Source organism: Histoplasma capsulatum, genomic scaffold, assembly GCF_000149585.1.
Source record: "Histoplasma capsulatum NAm1 scaffold_7 genomic scaffold, whole genome shotgun sequence".
In the NCBI taxonomy this organism is placed as follows: Eukaryota; Fungi; Ascomycota; class Eurotiomycetes; order Onygenales; family Ajellomycetaceae; genus Histoplasma; species Histoplasma mississippiense.
The window spans coordinates 158,120-178,345 of NW_001813976.1; the positions used below are offsets into that span (position 1 = coordinate 158,120).

Genomic DNA, 20,226 nt, shown 5'->3' on the forward strand with positions numbered 1-20,226 from the left:
CAGTGAGGAATGATGGACATGCCAACGGGCTGACAGATGCCATCAGATAGAATCCTCATACACCCTTTGCGTGCCGCCCAACCCATAGCTATGTACAAATCGTGTCTCAATAATAATATTGCATACATTAAGTGCTTCACTTCTTCTTCGCCGAAGGACCCGTGGTAGTCCCTCCTTGTCGCTTATATTTCCTCGGATCTATCCCCATCAGCAAACTAAATCAACTATACAGGGGTGGCTAAAAGTGAACCCAAAAGTCACGGGCAACAGCTCAAACTATAGTAATATACATATACGTACCTTTCCGATTCATGCGTCTCTTATCTCTTGTCCCCTTGCCCCCTTCCCAAAACCCACTGCCAGCCTTCCCCACGAGTGTCGAGTGGCAGATGCCACAGCTATCCGGGCGGTAGATCTGTTCGCGGGAGCAAAAGCCACTACAGATATGTAAGTAAAATAACCGCATGCAAAAGCTTCCCGCGAAGGAGCCATCACGTGGGAATTGGTTGGTCATTATGAAAGTAGGTAAGAGCGTGGAGGAACAACTTACCAGATCATGCGGTTGGCATGTTCATTTGGATGGTCAGTCGCAGCGTCATGGCATCTGTGAGGAGGTATTAAGTTTCCCGCTTCCTGATTGAACTGAAGTGGCTTAACGTACCTATCGCAAGGGAAAACCTTGAGACAACAAGAAAACCTGGATACAAGGATGAGCCATCAAAATACTAAAAGCTAAGGGATGCTAAAAAACAGTCATGTAACGAGAGTGAGCGTAATTGGTGCCGTGGAGTAGACTGTGGGTTCTTGCAGAAACTAACTGCGTAACTGCATGGGAATGAAGAGGGTCTCGCATGAGCTTAATTAGAATGGGGTTCAACCAATATGACCGCAAAACGTACCTAAACCACCGATAGCTCTTCCCATAATGCGAGCATCGGCCGCGACGAGGCAATTCCTGCCCAGCTACAATTCCCAGAATCTCCTTTGACTTCAAAGTTCCAAAAATGTACATGTCAGTAAAAACAAAGCATGTGAAAATTTCCAAAAGCAGATATTGACTATCAGAAAGTCTGGAATTGAAAAACTAAAAAGACTGTTTTTTGAATCCGATGGAAAAATTACGCACCTTTTTTGCCTTGGCAGGAGTGTGAAATGTGCCTGTTACAAATTAAGCAACTAGTCAGTCTCGATGTGTTCCACTCGAGCAATATTGAGCACATGCTTTGGAAAAAAAGGGGGAGAGAGGCAAAAAGTGAAGAATTCCTGAGAACAGCGGGTGGGCATCAAAAACAGAAATGTACGTCAATTAGTTAGTTAAAATGAGGTTTTATGGACACTCGCGCAGGAGCATGACCTTTTCCCAAGGTCCGAGGCAGAGCCGAAATCGAAACTAGGCAAGGATGCCTACAAGGGATAAAATCAAGCCTGAAATCAGATGCAAAATGCATGAAGAAGGGGAAAAAGGCCAGGCAGCGCACGACACAAAAATAAAAACAAACGGGTGGAGCTGAAAACAGAGAATCTGCCCAAGGTTTTCTCAAAAGCCGAAAATTGGGCAGTCGTGTAAGGGCCGGCTAACCTCGTACAAGGACATTGTTTTTGGACAAGATCAAATATATCAAAAATTCGACGGTGGTAAAAACCAATATCAGCCGACTGGTTTAGAACTGATCAACTCACCTCCTCCAGCGCTCACAAGTAAAAATTTGACCTCGGGAATTTTAAACCCTGTGAGAAAAAGCAATATTGTTAAATGTTGCAATCAACAGAGCACTTTGAACGACAGGGATTATCTCGCATCGTCGGGTAAATCCATGCTTAGGACAGAACGTACTCATTGTATGGTGACATCCACGACAAACTGCCGACGCATCATCTCCTCGAACTGCAACAATCCCTAGTGCGGGGTATGTTGTAGAGCATTCAGAGCATGTGGGAATAAAGTGGCTAAGATCAAATAACAACAGTGAGAACGGTCAACTGCGTCAAATGCGGTGGAAGATGGTGTTGCACATAATATATCGAATACTATACGCGTAAACAAGTTTTGCAATCAGGACTTACCTGGGCAGCAGCTCAACTGCATGGCATCCCTCCAAATCCAGGTACCCCGCACGGTTAGAACTGGGGTGCATTAGTTCGCGGCGAAAGCCTAGTCCAAAATTAAAATTTCAATAAGTTAATCCTTGGGCAATGATATCGATATCTACAGAATATAGGATCAGTAGTTTGTGTGATAAATTTCTATACCTACCAAGGCTAATGTAGTTACCGCACTTCTTGCATGATTCAACACGTTTTGGCGGTATGCTAATACCATCATCTCCAATTTTGATGTTTTTCATGTCAAGGAGGTCCTTGCACCTCTCACATTTCAAGGTTAAGTGTAAGGCTTTCAGCTCGAGGAGCTCGATGCCCCGGAGTTCCATTGAAGGGAACGAAAGAGCCACATCGCGGCCTGCTGGAAGTGGTGGCACTGATGGAATGTTAACACCGCCGCCGTCGCCATCATCGTCACTATCGGCAGCGCTTTCTTCTGCGTCAGAGTAGTCCGACTCGTCACTATAAGACTCGTTTCCCTCCTTAGGCGACATCCATTCCGGTGGACGAGGGATGACCTGGATGTGTGGTCGATCAGCCAACTCAGTCGAAACCTCCGTATCCTTAGGCTGGGACTCGAGTCGAGGTGTAGTAGCAGATGAGACGACTATTTCTTTAGCATCTGGATTATCATTCAATGATAACAAAGTAACTCCACGGTCAGACTCAGAGCTTTCAACTAGTCGATTCGCTAGAGTATGTAGCATTGTCGAAAGGTAATTAACATGTGATGTCAAGCTCGCATTGGGATTTTTTATGACATGGTTTTTAAATGATGACTCTGTTGCTCTAGCCGAGTTGTCATCGGTCCCAAGAATATTAATATGACACGGCTCGAGGGGGTATAACAAGGGAACAACCAAATTAAACTGTTTCACAGATTTAAGAGACTGAGGGATTAAATGGGGTTTAAGTGGATTGAGAGGAATGGTAAATGAAATGCCATCTGAAGATTTCGAAAACAATGGCGTTCTCTCAAGCCGAGACGTAAGTTGTGTAATCTCTTTTGCACGTCGTAGATTCGCTTGCTCCTTTTCTTGACTGATTGTTGCCGCGCGAGGTTGCTTTAAGTTGCCCTGGTCAGGGGTATAGCCTTCACTCTCGTGAGCAACACTGCCAAGTGGTGCTGTAACTTGCCCTGGGTTCTCTTTGTGGAAAACTTTCGTGAGAGATCTGTCAAGGACGTTCATCCGGTTTAGAAGAGTGCCCGAAATACGAGCTTTGGTAATATTTTCGAACTCTTCTTGAATAAGTATTTTTTCTCTCATCCCTACATTCTCGTCAACAATTTCCAGTGAAGGCATGCCTCGTACAGGATAGTCTAGGGGAACATGCATGGCGCAGGCCAGGCTTTTCAAATTATCAGAAAGGTCCAGGTCGGAAGGGTGCATGTGGAATGATAGAATCGTTCCATCTTCATCGGATCTCTCTTGAGGATGAAAACGGCGCCTTATTTGATTGAGTTCGAACTCCCTGGGATTACCACGCTGAGCATGTGGGGTTGGCCGTTGAACAGCTCGAGGCTTGGTACCAGTAGATTCTTGGGGTGAAGTGGTTAATTCCTGGGCTTGCGGCGTCAATTCTTCCTCGTTTCTGGCAGCGAGGAATCGGGCTTCAGGATCAATTGCAGTTTCGACCCGCGCATTGTTGGTGGTATCTATAAAGCTAGTCGGGTTCTCTGAAGATGCAGCCAAGGAGTTGCTGGACACCGTTTCGTGTGCAAACCGGCAGGCATCGCCAGCCCGACATCCTGAGAAGGAGTCAGCACTGAAGGATAAGGAGGTGGGGTAAACGAAAGGTCATGGGACCTAGAAAAGGGGCCAGCAAACGAAAATCAGAAAGGGGGCAAAGTGAACAACAAACATGGAAACTCTGGCGCCCAACATATATCGAAAGGAGATACGTATAACCATTGAACTGAACATGTACCGTCCACAAACAAGTATCATGAAATTCCAAAACGATGTAATAACAAAACCATTTTTGTATTTGCAAAAAGACATGAGGAAAGGCAAAACCGAATATTACGGGCGGAAGCAACAAATACCCCAAACAAAAGAATCAAATAATCAATCCAGTCAATCAGCCGTCGAAATCAAGCGGGCATGCAAGCAAGAAGCCATTCAATGGGCATACCATTTTTGGACCCGAAGTACCGGCATCTGGTCGATTTGCGATCTGGGACTCTGCGGGCTGGGATCGGTCGTGTATCCATTTGGGTGGGATGAGGCTGAGCGCTTGCCAACACAGCACTCACGGGAGACGGTTGTCCTATGTTGAAATAAGAATATCGAGTGAGCGTGTGACCTAGGACATGTCGGGATGTGTGATAATGAAGAAGGTGTCAGAGCGCAGGGGAACCCGCCCAAGGCAAGGCGACTAGGTGAGGGAAGACAGGAGGAAGGGCAGCGGGCGCCTAGCCATGAAATCCAGTTGGGCTATGTAATGTATAGCCCAGGACATGTCATTCCAAGATAAGATTGGGTTAAAATTAGGCCACGGAGGCTGGGAGAGGTGTGTATCAAATGGATGGTGGGGGGCTATGGGCGGGAATACCCATCCAGCCACAGCGGCCCGTTGAGACATACAGGCTGCTAGAAAAGCTTGAAGTGGGGGGCGGGGAATTTTAGCAGGCGGGTACAGTGATATCAAGATTGCCAACGCATATTTTCTGCTTGTCATCGGGTTTTTTCATGCTCTGGGTTTTTTATCTCAAGACGCTATTTCCCATCAAATGACCTACCGTGGTGGTCCATCTCAAATCCGCTGGCTAGGAAGTTGGTCTTACAGCAGCAAGCTTGTAAGTACTGCGTCACCAGCTGGCCGCGAGTCAAAGTACTCAGACTGTACAGTACATGCAGCAGTTAGGATATGCTGTGCCGCAGGAGCCTGATCTCCCTTGTAAGGGCAACTTGGTTGCCAGTAAAAAAGCTGAACAGGGAGCGATGCAACCTGCACCGCAATGCTAAGTACTGTACCGACCAACTATTTCAAGTAAAAAGCAGGTTGCCTCGTGATTCCTCTTGAGATGACCAACTGTCCCTCTCGAGACAAGGGAAACAATGGCAGAGCCAAGACGATGCAGCCTTTCTGTAAGGAACCTTACCACCAATGCGGGCAAACGTGAGCGACTGGACAACAGGAGATTATAATTATAATTTGCGGGGTGGAAAAAGCTACAGACGGGAGCGTAGCCCTGCAGATAAGTCTGGTGACAGGCCAGCGGCCAAACGATAAAGGGACAACACAAGAGACAGCTTTGGATGCTTGTTAAGGTGCTCGCATGCGATCCCGCAGAGCAGAGAGGCGAGATGCGAGAGCCAGTCAGTTCCGGAGGGCGCAGGAAGCTGTCGAGGCGATACGACGGCGATGAATCATCCCCAACCCAGAAGGTTGAACTAGCTGCAGACCAGACAGAGACGGGCGCAGACCACCCAACGACCCGAGCCTGGTGGCGAATGGAGCACGGCAATGATGATAATGATCATGATACGGAGTAGGCAACAGAGGTTTGTTTCATTCAACTACCCTGCCAGTGGATTTATTGGCAACTAACTAGTTAACTAATAGTTAACTACAAGTACCTTTGCCCACAGCACAAAGTACTGTCTACATTCAAAAAAACACCATCGATACCCAACTACCGGAATATTTATCATGACTTGGAATTAAACTACGACGTTTATTGTCGGGGAGGCACCAGGGAGACCAGGGAGGGGAAAAGAAAAGGCTTAACACCGTTTCAAATAGAAACGACTTGGAGATCTCCCGCCAGCCCGCTGGGAATCATTGATCAGCAAGGCGTGATTGTCTCAAAGCTATTGTTTTCACCTGGTAACTAACATCTATCTTGTAAGTGTGGAAAAGTCGTGAAGAGGCCGAACAGCAACAAATGACAGGCCAAAGAGCATACCTGTTTAACTACGTCAAGATTTCCTTAGTATTTTGAGCAATGCTAAAGCGTTCTTAAAGAGTCGCCATGGCGGACGACATATATCCCATTCCCTGTTTCGGTAAGCTGTCGGCCTATTCCGAGCAGGCTGCCAGGGTTGTTTTGTCCTCCTATCACATATCCACCAGTCCACCAGCGCTCCGCAAGGAATTGTTTCGAAATACATCACGCCGATGGATGTGGGTTAATACTATTGGTTCTCTGTGGTTCCAGTTACTAAATGTCAGCTAGATTTCAACGAGGCCGATCGTTGAACGAACGGTATGTCAAGTTTCGCCCGACAGCGCTCCAACGGGTGCTGGATAGGCTCTACGGCAAAACTAGTTATTGCTTTTATATTGCTAAGCTTGCAGAGGGGGGCTTCGACAAGGTGTTTCTTCCGCGAGCAAAAAGAATGGCCGTAAAACGATTGTGCCAATTCGCACTACTATTGCCAGACCTCCTCATTACACAACTGTCAGTGAGGTAGCGACAATGGACTTTTTGAGAACTGTCCTCAAACTGCCAGTACCGGCGGTCTTGGCGTATACGGTAGAGTATATTCTGATGGAGCGAGTGGAGGGCGAGAACCCTTCCTCACGGCGGCTATCTCTCACAACCAGTGAGTTAAAAAGGTCATCATGACATAAATCGCAGAGATGGAGAGGAAGATACTTGACTTTCGTTTTCCTGCGTACGGAAGTTTATATCACGAAAAGGATCTTACGGGAAGACCCAGATACCAATTGTAGAGGATTTCCGTTTCGGTCCTGTACGTGCTCGAGAGTATTGGCATGGCGAACGAAGCAAAGCAGAAATTGACCGCGGGCCCTGTAGGTTTCCGCCTCACTGCTTCCCGTTTGTTCTCTGTCATTTGAAACGAAACAACATCTAGGGCTGAGATAATTGCCATAGGGCTTTCACCTGTGGATTGTGTTACCTCCCCGACTCGCCGGGAGATGGCTGTCATTCGGCGTCACTTCAAACCCCAGCTTCGCCAGACATTTCTGCTACCAACTAACTATAACATTCACCCATCTGAGCAAACCTCGTTACTTTCATACTTCCCACATTTGGCGCCTCATTTAATCCCACCTGATTCTCGCAGCGTTCCGACGATAAGACACCCAGGTTTGAGCCCCAGCAACATTTTATTAGCACCCGGGCCAACCAAAATCATCAGTTTCCTTGATTGGCAAGATGCCGCAATATATCCCCGCGTTCTGCAAGTAGGTTATCCCGCAGTATGTGAGCATGGCTCATCACAGCGTCGAAGTCTGCAGATTCCATCTCTCTCCGACGATTTCGACGAGATGGAGATCAGCCAAACAGAGGCAATACAAAACCGCCTTTCGCTTAGAGGAGGCCAGCCTCTACTATACAGCCGCGACAGGCGTACGCAATGAGGAACACATGAACGTTTTGAAACTCCCTCATCTCGGGATGTGGCAGTATCTGTTCCACCAGACAGGGTATCCCTGGGATGCAGACGTAATTAACCTGCGTGCAGCATTAGTGGGCATCATGTCTCCATCTGTATGAAGCAGGATCTCATCGACAGTTTGCCCCTTTGTGTTCAGTGATGAAGACTGAGAGGCTGTCATGGTGGACTCGCGGGAATGGAACGAGTCTGAAGAGCAACTGTCATGTCACGAATTAGAGAACACCTCCATATCGATCCGGAAGGCGGGACAGAGCTGGATAACTTTGAGAGAGCAGTGGAGGGCAATCGCCAGTTTCATCTGAAAATGGTTCGGCAAACAGGGGCGGGCCAACGAGAGCTCTGTTGGCGTAATTGGCCGTACAAGGTTGAATGGGATAATCGCATGCCTCCCTCAGGAGAAAGCAAGCTTGCCTCGCGTATAAATTCTACTCCTTCATGTCTATAATCCGTTCATCTCCGGTTTGATAACTTGATAACTTCAATATCGAGCCATAGATAGTGGAGAGAATAAAATATAGAAGCTTCCAATAGCCACTAGATTCTCTTTCAAAATTCACAGCTCATGTGACAGCAGCGCCCCAGCCGTCGACAAAGGAATTTCTCCCTCACCTTTCCCTCGCCAATGTGCACAATCAGTCTCCAAGTCGACGGAACCCGATGGCCCGATGGAATCGACGGAGATTACCATAATAAAAATAAAAATAAAAATAAGCTAGCACATCAACGCATGTCTGAGTCATTCTTCCGATCAAGCGGTGTGAGAAATGAATTGTCTCCATGAATCACAATTGCTTGTCCTCCCTCACCCCAGCTGGATCATGTGGTTAACCATAAGCATCATGCTTCAACTTTCATAATCCTATTCTAGCCGGCGGGCGGATGGCGGGTTATTCACCATTGGCCTGGTAAAAGGGAAACAAATACGAGGGACCATGATAAAACTTCCTCTTCGTTGATGATCAAAGAGATGCTTTCTTGGGGTCCACCACCACCCCGCATCCATTAAGTAACAGTAGTACAATACAACATATCCAAATCGGACAAAAAGCCCTGGAGAAGTCGTGGGTATCTCGATTCCATCATGCGACTTAACCTGCAGTAGACGGGAAGCGAAGCATCAAGATGGAGAGTTTCTTCTTGTCAAGACGGAAATGTTTCATTTGGAAGTAGGACCCGCCAGCCTATGGGGGAGATACTAATATGTACCCAGAAGCTACCTCCGCAGGTGTGTAACTTTCTAAGAACGTATGCCCATGAGCTGAACAGTATGTACTGTACATGTTGATGAAGTCAGGAGCCTACTTTAGATTGTATTGCCTGTGTATTAAACATGTAATGAATAAACGGATCGACCTGATCAAATACATGTATCTACAAAAATCAGAGTAGGCCCTTATCTCCGTTTCCACCCATCATATAACCCTGTTTCGGTCGGCTGGGAGAGGGGGAGGAGGAGGAGCAGCTTGAACTCAATAACTTTCAAAATGTCTCTTAGAGAAAATCCTCACAAAACAATGGGTTATATAAACAAGGTATATAGGTATGTACAGATAGTTAGTTGCCGAATCTCCCATCCTGAATTCAAAGACACGTATAAAATCTAGATCCAGATCCCCAAGGTCTCACAGGGTTTCCATCCCTGTACTTGAACAGGAATGCATTGCATTGCTGAGGTGTCAATCTGTTGTTGTTGTTGTTGTTGTTGTTGTTGTTGCTACCCAGTCGTCAGTTCGATATCAAACCCTAGCTGTCCATCCGGGTAAGCTAGAAAATGACAAGATGTTGAAGTTGTAGATTTGAATTGGCAAAGCGGAAATTCGGAGTCTGTCCATAACAATTACTCCTTTGTGACGTAGCGTACCGGAGACTTAGATGTGTACAGTACATTAACTACAGAAAAGGAGTCTAGCTGGCAGAAGGGCACACGAAATTGTTGGTAGAAAAGAGGTAATGTCAAGAGTAGCAGTGCAAGAGAAAATCAAGGGAATTACAACACATTCAGCAGATATCTCTACACGTGCAGACAGGTTTTTCCTTGATACATCGATTTCCTAGGAACATGGAAAATATGTTTATAATAAATATTGTACAGTAAGTTTAGAGAATAAGTTACCGCCGGGATTTCGGCGATAAAAACTTAAACTTGAATCTCTTTGGAGGGGGATAAAACACTGACATCAATTTTTGTCCCTCTGGAGGGTCCTGGATGATTTAATGTCCAGATGCACCATTTTTATTCTTGCTCCAGGCCCTTGACGCAAAGTTCAGGGGATCTTAGAAGGTTTACCGTTTCCCGTCCAGGTGTCAATGGTGAAGAATGACGTAGCTACAAGTGGTAACTACTCCGCAGTTAAACTTAGCTTATCTTATCGCGCCAACAATGGCGGGGCTGTGGGGGAACTTTCACCCCAAGCACTGTCCCATGCAATGTTGATATCGTGTTTACGCTGTGGACGGCAACAAAAAGGGGAACCCAAATCTCGTCGATTGCCCAGAATTTTCAAATTCGAACAACCCAATCGAAAATCATCGGCCCGTACGAACCTATCTAGTATTGCGCAAACAGGAATCTCAAGTCCAAATTTCTCCCACATTGCGAAGCGGAAATCTGGGAATGCGGGATGTGGACGAGATGGTGTTGTTAGAATGGGGAGGGATTAGGTATACTTACACCTATAGCAATGTGGCCGAATCGCATCAACCCTACGAGAGCCCAAAAAAAAAAAAAAAAAAAAAAAGCAGTCATATTTACGAACGACCAGGCTCCCACATGACGTTTCGAGTCCCTTTGGAAGGCCTAGATTATCTTCTTTCATGATCGCATTGCGCACCGTGGCCTTGGCTTTGCTATTCCTCTTCGCCCCGTTCTGCTAGATATCAGAATACTCTGTATTAAAAAAAAAAAAAAAAAAAAAAAAAAAAAAAAAAGTCCGTGGAGAAACGACGCAGCAAAAATATCTGCATCGAAAATCTTCTGTGGGCTAGTTCTTGTCTTTTAATCTTGTTTTCCCGCCTCCATTTCTTCTTCTGTCAAATATCCACCTTTTACATCTGGAAAAGCAGGATTGCGCGCCTCTATCTATAGGGCTAGACGAAGATCCGTCGGACGCCATGAGCGATGGAGGCGTTTTGAGTGGCTTTGTGACTTCCTGCACTCCTTTCCATTACTTCCGAAGGGAGAAATGGAATGATCTGGGCGGGTGCTTGTCCTAGCATGGGACATAAATTATATCTATATTTATATGTATATATGTATGTAGGCAGGGACTCGAAGAAGCTTTGACTCCAGTCATTAAGCACATCTCCCAGAATATCATACCTTTCTCAGGCTGACTACTAGTTAACAACAGTGATATAAGGAGAACATCTAATTGGCAGAGCAAAAACCAGGAATTGAGGAAAGAAAATAAAGAAGAAGAAAAAGAGAGAAAATGGATTGCCGCTAGCAGTTGATCACAATAGCTCGGGACTCCGTACGGAGAAGGCTGGCAAACGTTGCCAGCAGCTAAACTGGTTTTTGGTTATTGATCCCCCTTGGTGACGGCTAGTGACGGGGATGAGGCCCGCCAACTAAGCACTCAAGATACTGTGTGATAGCTGAGAAGCCAGTCAAGCCGTCAATTTATCACTGTGTGTTTTTACCTGTAAGGTGGACAAGCTTCTGGTAGAAGAAGCGAGGGATACAGGTATTTGTACAGCGTAAGCCGCATCTAGAGGGCTCAAGTCTAGATTTCTAAACATACTGCGGGGTATGTCTGGCTGAGTAGTTTGTAATTACAACGCAGTAGTACTCCGTAGCTATCATAATGTGGTTGTGAGCAGCTCAATTAGCTGCGCGCACAGCAGGCATGTTCCTTGCAGCAACAGTGGCACTTGGATTCTAGACAGCCCGAGAGTATCAGGGAAAACCTCAGCTTTAAATTGAAATTACAATACAGAGTACATCGTTACACCGGCGAGATGACAGCTACGAGGTACTGTACAATACATTGAGCACAAACCTGCTTATTAGATAGTCGAACTGTACTTCTTCTAGCATAGATAGTGAACACAAAATGTTATTACAAAGAAGAGAAGCGAACATGCTGGGAAAAAAAAAAATTAAGTAAATAAATAAAAATGTGAACACGTTGATCTGTGTAATGTTCCACGGGTGTTACATCCCCTCTGGCTTCTCCGTATATTAACTATCCACTCGAGACAAGTTTGTGCAATTTTTTAATATAGTTACTTGGTTGGAGATTCAGTTACTTATAAGAGCACGTGAGTAATACATGTACTTTGTAATTTAGAGATTAGAATAGAAGATGGAGAAAGAAGATGAAGATGGATATGAAAACATCGGCCACGTATTTGAGAGTATATACAAAATTTCGAGTATGGGTAAACAAGAATGAAATGTATAATAGTAATTCAAGTTACAGTAAATGATCACCTGGAAAATAAAATGAAATACCACGTCCTGATTCAGAGGTATCTAGTACTTCGGTAAACAATAAGTGATGTATGGAGGGGGGGCGAGGAAAATCCAGGGAATGAGACACATTAGTGGAATATATTGAACAGGATTTTTCGGACGATAGAAATAATAATTACTATAATAATGATAATAGGAATAGTAATAATACTGGTAGTGATGAACAACCTGCAGCTCCATTCTGCGGAGCAGGCAATTGATAGCGCCACACGCTTAAGCTTCATAAAAAGGAATGATAGGGTGGACCAGCTTTAACCCCGGTACTGCATGCAAGCTCCGTTCGAGGAACGGCTTGGAAAATCTGGGGAAATGTAGCACAAACCAGACACAAACCCGAGAAAGTAATTATATACTTTTGGCCCCGTACAGTAGATATACTACAAAAGGAGCAAAACAACAGCATTAAAAGCGAGCAGGAGTTAAAAGAGAAGATCAAATTGTCTCTTACAAGGAGCGCAACGCGAACATGAGGATTTTTTTTTTTTTTTTTTTTTTTTTTTTTTTTTTTTGAATGGGGCAAAATCTCACTATTGATGGTTCCTGGGAAATCTTGATTTTTATGATCATTGATCGCCCTCAGACGACGGCTTTCCCCACACTCATCCAGAGGACGAGGCCGGCCTGGGCCAAGGGATCGAGAATAGCCTTCTGTCATTAGGTTCATGAAAACTTGCGTCAGTCTGATTGGGGATTTTAAGGATATCCCAACACTTGAACAATCCAGCTCGCCGAGTTTGAACCTTGGTCAACGAGCATCTCGATAAACACGAATCCTAACACTTAATCCGAGATTCCAACTATCATGGTGAAACAATGCCAAAGAGAGTCCGGAGTAGGGGGACACCAGAGAATGCTCGGGGTATGAGATCGCTGGAAAATGGCGGGGCTGGACTTGGCTAGGCCATACCTGACACCAGCGAGACAATCAAGAATCTAGGCCAGCAAGCCCGCACTGATTCCAATTCCGCTCACTCCATGCTTCTCATGAGACATCTTGGACCTGTACTCTTGATACTGTACGGAGGACATGTACAGTTCTTGAGTGACTTGGTGACTTGTGGCAAAGCATCAGGAAAACCAAGTCTTGATATCAACAACATATTCCCGCGCCTCTTCCTCCCTCCTCCTCCAGAATGTATGACGGTTAATATGTCTCTTTACGCAGGTACCGGGTACGCACACACCCACCCACTAGCACATTGTCGTACGGTGCCTGAGGAAAATACTCGTCTCAGACCGAGCCCCCTCCATCTCCATCACAAAATCATGTTCTGGGGATGGAAGTGGGTGTACGAAAACGTAAATGTGTCACTATGAGTGATAAAAATGCTTGTACAGTACATACATACAATACATACGTATCTGCCGCTTTCGGACGCTGTGCAAAGACGTTTTGTGTTTTTTTTTTTTTTTTTTTTTTTTTTTTTTTTTCCTGTTCCCCGCAACATTGCCCGCAAACGCGCAACATACTATTCCTGGTAGGGAGCCCTCAGGTACGAGATACGTAGTCGTGTCAGTGTAGCCCAGCGTACTATATTGTTTAGGGATTTCCTATGGCAAAAAAGGGGCGGCGCAAAAACTAACACATAAACGGAAAACAGAATTCGAAAATTTGATTCAGGGGTGAGCCAGTTTATGCGTTTGTCAATTGCTCAATACTCGAAATTATGGCAGTTAGTTCCTTTTAACCCAAAAGACGGACTATCAAACAAACGAATAACACCAAACCATGTATTTTTACCATTGAAGCTACGAGAAAAATTTCTTTTGCTCCGCACTGATGAAAGAAAGGAGTTTACATAAATCTCATGACCTTCAAAGCGACCAGATTTGCCTGCGAAGGCGAGCCAAACAAATCTCCAGAAAATATGCAATGAACAATGAAACTGGCCAGTCAATCCGCAGAAAAAGTTAATGCATACAAGGCCACATCTGCATTTCTTCATAGTAGAGATCAGCGATATTCCGCCAATTAAAAATAAATAATCAAAAATAAAGTCCCTTAAATAACCATAAAAAATAACGGCTCACTAGCCGCCGCCGTCGCCACCACCGCCCCGCAAAAGAAAGAAACGAAAAGAAAAAGTGAACATGACGAAATCTAACTTCGCGCTGATGATAAGTGGGTTTCTTTGTAGTTCAAAGCTTGATTCTTTGACTTTCGCTCTTCCGTTAACGGCGTCAATTTGGGTTCGAGTTTCTGTTGGCGGTAAGTCCCACCCCTCATGTATATATCAACCACAGCAGAATGTCTATCTCAATGCGCTCAGTGGAAACACTTTTCCACAAGCTGCATTTGAAAGCGAACCAGTTAGTTGGAACCACTGCGGCGAAAGCAGGAATACCTAGTACATATACACCTTCCAGCAGCTGATGACTATCAAACCAACCTCAGTACCAGTTGGTTAGTTTAAAAAAACGGTTGGAGCAGGCCAATTAATTTCCTATGTTATTAAGAGAACCAACTTAGAGCAACAATGCAAAATCCCGATCCCACAACACTGGAGCCCCTGTGGCGAAATAGCACGACGGCGAGCGGGACGGGGTTCCGCACAGGAGATCTGGTGATGAGTTGTATGTATCTGCACTTGAAGCAAGCTTGCTGGAGAGGTGGGGGGTTTGGACATTTTCATGCCAGAGCACACGAATTGGGCGAAAATGATGAAAACACTAAGATATTGATATCCCACCCCATCAGCTAGCCCCGATGAGCGAATGCCGACACATTAATACATTTATCAGTTACGGAATACACCGAGTTGCCGATTGCATGCAGTTGGGACACTCCTCGTAATTGCTAGTATGAACTATGGGCCTTGTGGTGCACAACCCCCACGTTCACATCCAGATGAAGGGTAGATTATGTTGGATGATACACGGTAATAGTGATAATGATGATAGCCCACTAAAGACAGCAGAGCATCTCTACAGCGCACGTAACCGACAATTAACAAAGTTGACTGGCGCGGACTGTTGGTGCTGCGATAGCGACACACGTTGCGGTGCCAATGCGTTGGAATGGACGGTTTCGGGCAAGGAGTCCGTATATGGGGTCGGCTTAGGTATGGGTTTTGAAAGCATCTGCTGGCGAAGAAATGGATATTGGAGGGCCTTCCGATTTTTGCCCAACTCTCTCCTGCGAAAATAGAACGAGTTGATGATGTGATTACTATTGTTGTTATTGTTATTTAGATGGCGCAGCGCGGGGTGCATGCCATGTAACCGGGCCGTCTAAGTTAACCCCCAAGAAAATGGTTTCCTGTCAGAATCAAGATGACAGACTGGTTGAAAAATATCTGAACGAAACATTCATCGAGGCCGGAGGCGGCCGACCGCAAAACATCAGGGAGATACAAAAACGAAGGGCAACGTGCCACAGCATACAAAATATGCACCTGGAAGCCTTCAGCTCCGTTCGTATCACCCTCCCCCCTAAAAATGACATACCCTGGTCCTATTTAACTAATGAGGCCAACTTGAATCATGAAAATAAATACCCCCAAAGGCACAACCTGGGTACCCGCATAGCCACATATAACCAACCACCCATACGCATAGCAGAGAATGAAACCTGTAGGAAAGAAAGGAGCAAAATGAAATCTAACAATAACTGCATTTAGACATGGCGTGATTGGAACCATGCCATATGCGCATACAAGTCTCGGAACCAGTACAAGAGATACAAACATAGCCTACATTACATAGGGTAGTATGTATGTTTGTGCCGTCCCGAAGACCCTGCATTCCATGCGAGTCTGAATAATGAAATGCATCGGCGTCTGCTCTCTGGGTTACAGGCATACATATGCATACAGCCTCTGTCCCCGGATTTTCATCAACTTGTTACTCCACCCTCTTTCATCGAATGGGCTCTTCCATCCCCACTGGCCGCAATGTTCCTACCGACGCGGCACTGCGCGTACGTTTCAATACCAGTCCTGAAGTCTAGTTAATACCTGATTGATTCCTGTCGTCTGGTATGCATGCACGTAGGCGCGAGGAAGGAAACAAACAATGGGAAGAAACAGGATAAAGGAGGGTTGGTTAATCAACCCTACCTTTGGTTCTTCCTAACATATACACACAGGTTATGCTGATATCCTGCTGTGCGGAGTAAGGTGGTGGAGGCGGGTCGAGAGAATCCTGGGTTTATATAAGGAGTTTTGGTGTACGTGCTGCATCTGCATTCTGCGCGCCGCGAGAGCGAGCGGCGGGTTGATTCAGATATGCGGAGTTTTCACCCAATTATCGTTGGAAGAGGATGAAGATATTACGAGGAGGGCGGAAGAAGTATTAGAGGAGGAGAAGGTGAGGGTTGGAAGAAAGAACAAAGGAAGATAAAATGAGCAAGCTTTCTCATTTTAATTAACCCCTTCGAAGGTCCTGTAAACATAATGATGGAAAATAAAACGTGAAAAAAAAAGAAGAAGAAAGTAGTCTGACTTCCTTCTAGAAAGGCGATCCGCCATATGACAGAAGTCGATATCAAAGAATCCATATGAACAACTGTCCCTCCCAAAACTGCAGGTTGGAAACAAGGGAGCGGCTCGATTTCGGTAACCTCGCAGACCCTGCATGCCGTGTAAGTGCTGTCGGTTTGGTGCTTGACAATGGATAGAAAAAAATATGCAAGGTAGATCACTGCTTCGCATCGCGTTGCATCATGTCATAAACATCATACCGGACAGATGATAATCTCTTTATTTCATTGTCTCCTTTCCTTTCTGTTCTTCAATCGTTCATTCATTCATCCATTCATTCCTTCATTCCTTTGTTTTTGTTTCCTTACCTTCAACCTCCTTACACCCTTATCTCCAACCAACCCAACCACCCAAATGATTGAGGCTTGGTGGCAAAGCAAGGAACCAGAGGACCTATTAACTCACAAACCATCCAACAAACGCAACCTGAAAAACCAAACACTCGCATGTGACATGGAAGAAAGTAAGAAAATCGAAAAGAACAGAAAGAAAAGGAATCCAGAGCCTGGTGGTGGCAAATGCTCGCTGGATTCCTGAGCAGAACCAACAACCCAGCCACATACCTGGACGAACGGGTAGAAAGCGGACGTGAACAATTTCATGATACAAGGGCGATAAACAGCCATCCCCTTCATCATTCGTAAGAGAAAGAAGGTGTTGAAGAAACAAGAGGCAGAAATAAACCCTATTCTTCCGTCCTGGGATGTCAGATCAAGCTTAAGTGTCTGTCAGGACGTTAAAAATTCACACCATCCTCAACCCGCCCGCCGGAGCCTCGGTTGATCCCGCCACCGTCAATCGTAGTCAATCATCACGCTCAGGTCCATGTTGTCCAAGACCATGTCCTGTACATAATACAGAAATTTGTAACCCCAACGACGACGAGAAGACCGTGCCAAGATACCCCCATGGCATGTGGCATACATGCCGCATCGCGGAGCATTATTCACAACAAGCAGATGACAGGGCACGGTGAGGAAATGAGATGCCAACTCATCGCTTCCAGATCATCCATCCATACGGCGGGGCGGTTTGATCACTCAGATCACGGCGCAAGAAGCAAAGCGGTCAAGCCCTGCGGCTGCGGGGCAGCCAGCGAGCCAGAGCCAGCGCCAGCGCCAGCGACCAGGACCAGGACCAGGACCAGGCCTTCCGACTCTTTTGTTTTTGTGGATTGTCGTTCTTCCTCAAACTCCCGCGTAGCATGATATGATATTGAAAACCCTCTCCCCCCCCCGTCCGTATCTGCGCTCATCGAGGTCAGCATACACAACCACCTGAGCGATGCGTTGGCGCTTCTCTTCTTCTCCCTTCCAGATTTTCCCATGGGGCGGCATTGTTCTTGAGTCCTCCGGCTCAATATGTTTTTCACTTATTTCCCCAGCTCGTGACGGACAAGGGTGTGGTGGGGTAATTCTGTCGTTGGCTACGTGTTGGAATATCTTTCAGCTACGCCACTCTCGTCAGGCCAATTTACAGAATTGACATCGTGGACAAAAATGACATAAAAATGTGAAGTAAAAACTATTATCATTATTGTTATTATTGTTATTATTAGTGTTGTATTCCACTTTACCCTTTTTTAGTACAGCAGACGCGAAACATACATAACATTGAACGCTGGAAGCACGTAATAGTAAAGTTAAAGCATGTATGGTGGTAATGGTTATGGTATATTTAATATGCAACCGGCAAGATAAGATACATACATGAAAGCGAGACATGAAAACAAAAGCGGGAAAGCGGAAGAAGTAAAAAAACACGCAATACACACAAAAACACGAACAGGGCTATGACCACCGTTGATCTTGCGACTGTTCTTGCTCCGGCTGAGGGGGAAAAAAAAGAAAGGATCCTTGGGGGTGGGGGTATCTAAAAGGTCGCTGGTCTGATAACAATACTATATATGATGCTGGGAGGAAGACAGCAAGATGCTTGAGGTAAAATAAGGACGTTGGATGAATGGATGAGCGATGGGAAACATGAAAATGAAAAAGCAAAAACATAGACACCTTCCCAGGCCAGAATTATGCACGCAGTTAATGGCAACTTTGAAAAAAAAAAAAAAAAAAAAAAAAAAAAAAAAAAAAAAAAAACATCCGTTAAAGACAACAAAACAAATAATAGACAATTAAAAATTAAAACAATCACCAGCCCTTGACGTGATATTCCCATGGGCCGTAATCGAAATAGTGATTCCACGAATTGTTCTTGGAGGTCTCCTTATCCCGTGCGGCTGAGTTAGGCGCAGCGGCGACATTTTGCGACTGTGTTTGCGTCTGCTTCAGGCCATTCAGTTTCATATTTGTGGTGTTTGGATACTCCTGCAGATTCGCCATGTCGTGTGCTGTATGCCGTCGCTTGAAGCCCGCGGTGACCGTGGTGGACTTCTGTTGCCGCTCCCAGAGTAGATGTCGTCGTAGTGACTCCGTCAACTCGGTGGCGAGCATGTTTCTTCGGGTTGTTCGGGGCGAGTGGGCTGTTTGGTGTTGGTAGGCGGGCATTGACTTGACGATTATGGGTTTTGAGCGGGGGACGTCGGGGCCTTTCATGGTGAGGGTGTTCTCGTCACTGTCTGGGGAAGCGGCGGCGGAATTTCGGGTGGGAGAAGAGAGGCGCGACTGTTGGAGAGCTGGTGTCGATCGGGAGCCTGTAGGAGCTTCATTCATCCGTTGCGGTTGATGGATCATCATTGTTAGCAGCGAGGGGCGCGAGACGAGGTTCGGTCGCGAGTCGACGCGCTGGAATAATTCCTTTTCATCAACACTCGATCGACCACTTTCGGGAATCGAGTCTTCCCATTCTGAAGAATCATCGTCATCCTCGATGGCGCTCTCTGAAATCTCTTCATCGTCATCGGTCTCGATCGCGTCCTCATCCTCCGAGGCTTCAGTAATTGGTCGGATGGGTGATCTAGAACTCATCGAATTTTTCAATACAGCAATCTTTTGCATTGTGTCAGCAACTTGATGTAGACCATCTGATAGCGAGCTGCGTTGTTGCTGTTGTTGTTGCTGTTGCTGCTGTTGGAGTGGTTGTTGGGGTTTCGTCGTCATGCGATCCTCAAACGAGCTCTCGTCGTCACCTGATGAGCCACCCAGGGTAAACATCCCACCCTTCTTCTGGAGCGGTGAGCCTTTTTGTGTCACAGCTGTCTTTGAAGGAGAGGAACTTGTTGATATTTGTGGGTGTGATCGGTATGATGAGGAAATTTGTGAAGGGCAAAATCCGCGGACAACGCTGGATGACTCTAAGAGTCCTGAGGACGAGACACTGGTGTCAGAGTCTGCTTGAGGAGCATGATCACTTTCTAAGGCTTCGAGGGCAGCTGTAGAACATGAATCTGACGATTGATGAGGGCGGACTTGGTGTGATTCTAATAAATCAGGGGTGGGAGTGGGTGAGGAGGCACGGGGTGTAATGTCAACCGTGGCGGTAGTGGTAGTTGTAAGTGACGTTGAGGGCTGAGTTGGAAGAGTAGGTAATAACAATGGTTCCAAATATTTCTTCTCCTTGATATTGTAAACCATTCTTTCCAATCCTAACGATGTGATGTGCTTTTCCTTCCCTCTGCTTATACTCAATGGTGGTTCCTCTTCGAGGATGGTTGGCTTAACGTCCAGCGCCCGGGGTGCGTTGATGTGGCTCTCAATTCGATCCGCCTCATCTGAAGCGGCAGATTCTACTTCTCTTGCTCTCGAAGACAGCTCCGGAATCTCCCTAGACTCACATGCCCTCAGGTCAGCACCTCTAGAGGTGTAATTGCTGCAAGGGCGGCTCAACACAGAACGTG

At 45.9% G+C, this 20,226-nt stretch overlaps 4 protein-coding genes across 4 annotated transcripts; 1 reads left to right on the forward strand and 3 right to left on the reverse strand.

Moving 5' to 3' along the window:
* Positions 1-136: 136 nt before the first annotated feature.
* Positions 137-2,807, reverse strand: HCAG_05691 (predicted protein; the record flags this gene model as incomplete). Its single annotated transcript, XM_001538036.1, has 10 exons — positions 137-198; positions 301-437; positions 551-604; positions 662-697; positions 900-1,084; positions 1,127-1,158; positions 1,681-1,728; positions 1,835-1,947; positions 2,065-2,152; positions 2,255-2,807. 10 exons carry the CDS (start codon positions 2,805-2,807, stop codon positions 137-139), a joined length of 1,308 nt encoding a protein of 435 aa, XP_001538086.1.
* Positions 2,808-8,675: 5,868 nt separating this feature from the next.
* On the forward strand, positions 8,676-9,331 carry HCAG_05692 (predicted protein; the record flags this gene model as incomplete). Its single annotated transcript, XM_001538037.1, has 5 exons — positions 8,676-8,700; positions 8,865-8,905; positions 9,016-9,028; positions 9,205-9,234; positions 9,270-9,331. 5 exons carry the CDS (start codon positions 8,676-8,678, stop codon positions 9,329-9,331), a joined length of 171 nt encoding a protein of 56 aa, XP_001538087.1.
* Positions 9,332-9,708: 377 nt separating this feature from the next.
* Positions 9,709-10,691, reverse strand: HCAG_05693 (predicted protein; the record flags this gene model as incomplete). The annotated part of the gene is made up of 4 exons (XM_001538038.1): positions 9,709-9,801; positions 10,016-10,083; positions 10,228-10,345; positions 10,584-10,691. The coding sequence occupies 4 exons, from the start codon at positions 10,689-10,691 to the stop codon at positions 9,709-9,711; spliced, it is 387 nt and encodes a 128-aa protein (XP_001538088.1).
* Positions 10,692-18,580: 7,889 nt separating this feature from the next.
* On the reverse strand, positions 18,581-19,963 carry HCAG_05694 (predicted protein; the record flags this gene model as incomplete). Its single annotated transcript, XM_001538039.1, has 1 exon — positions 18,581-19,963. The coding sequence occupies one exon, from the start codon at positions 19,961-19,963 to the stop codon at positions 18,581-18,583; it is 1,383 nt and encodes a 460-aa protein (XP_001538089.1).
* Positions 19,964-20,226: the final 263 nt, after the last annotated feature.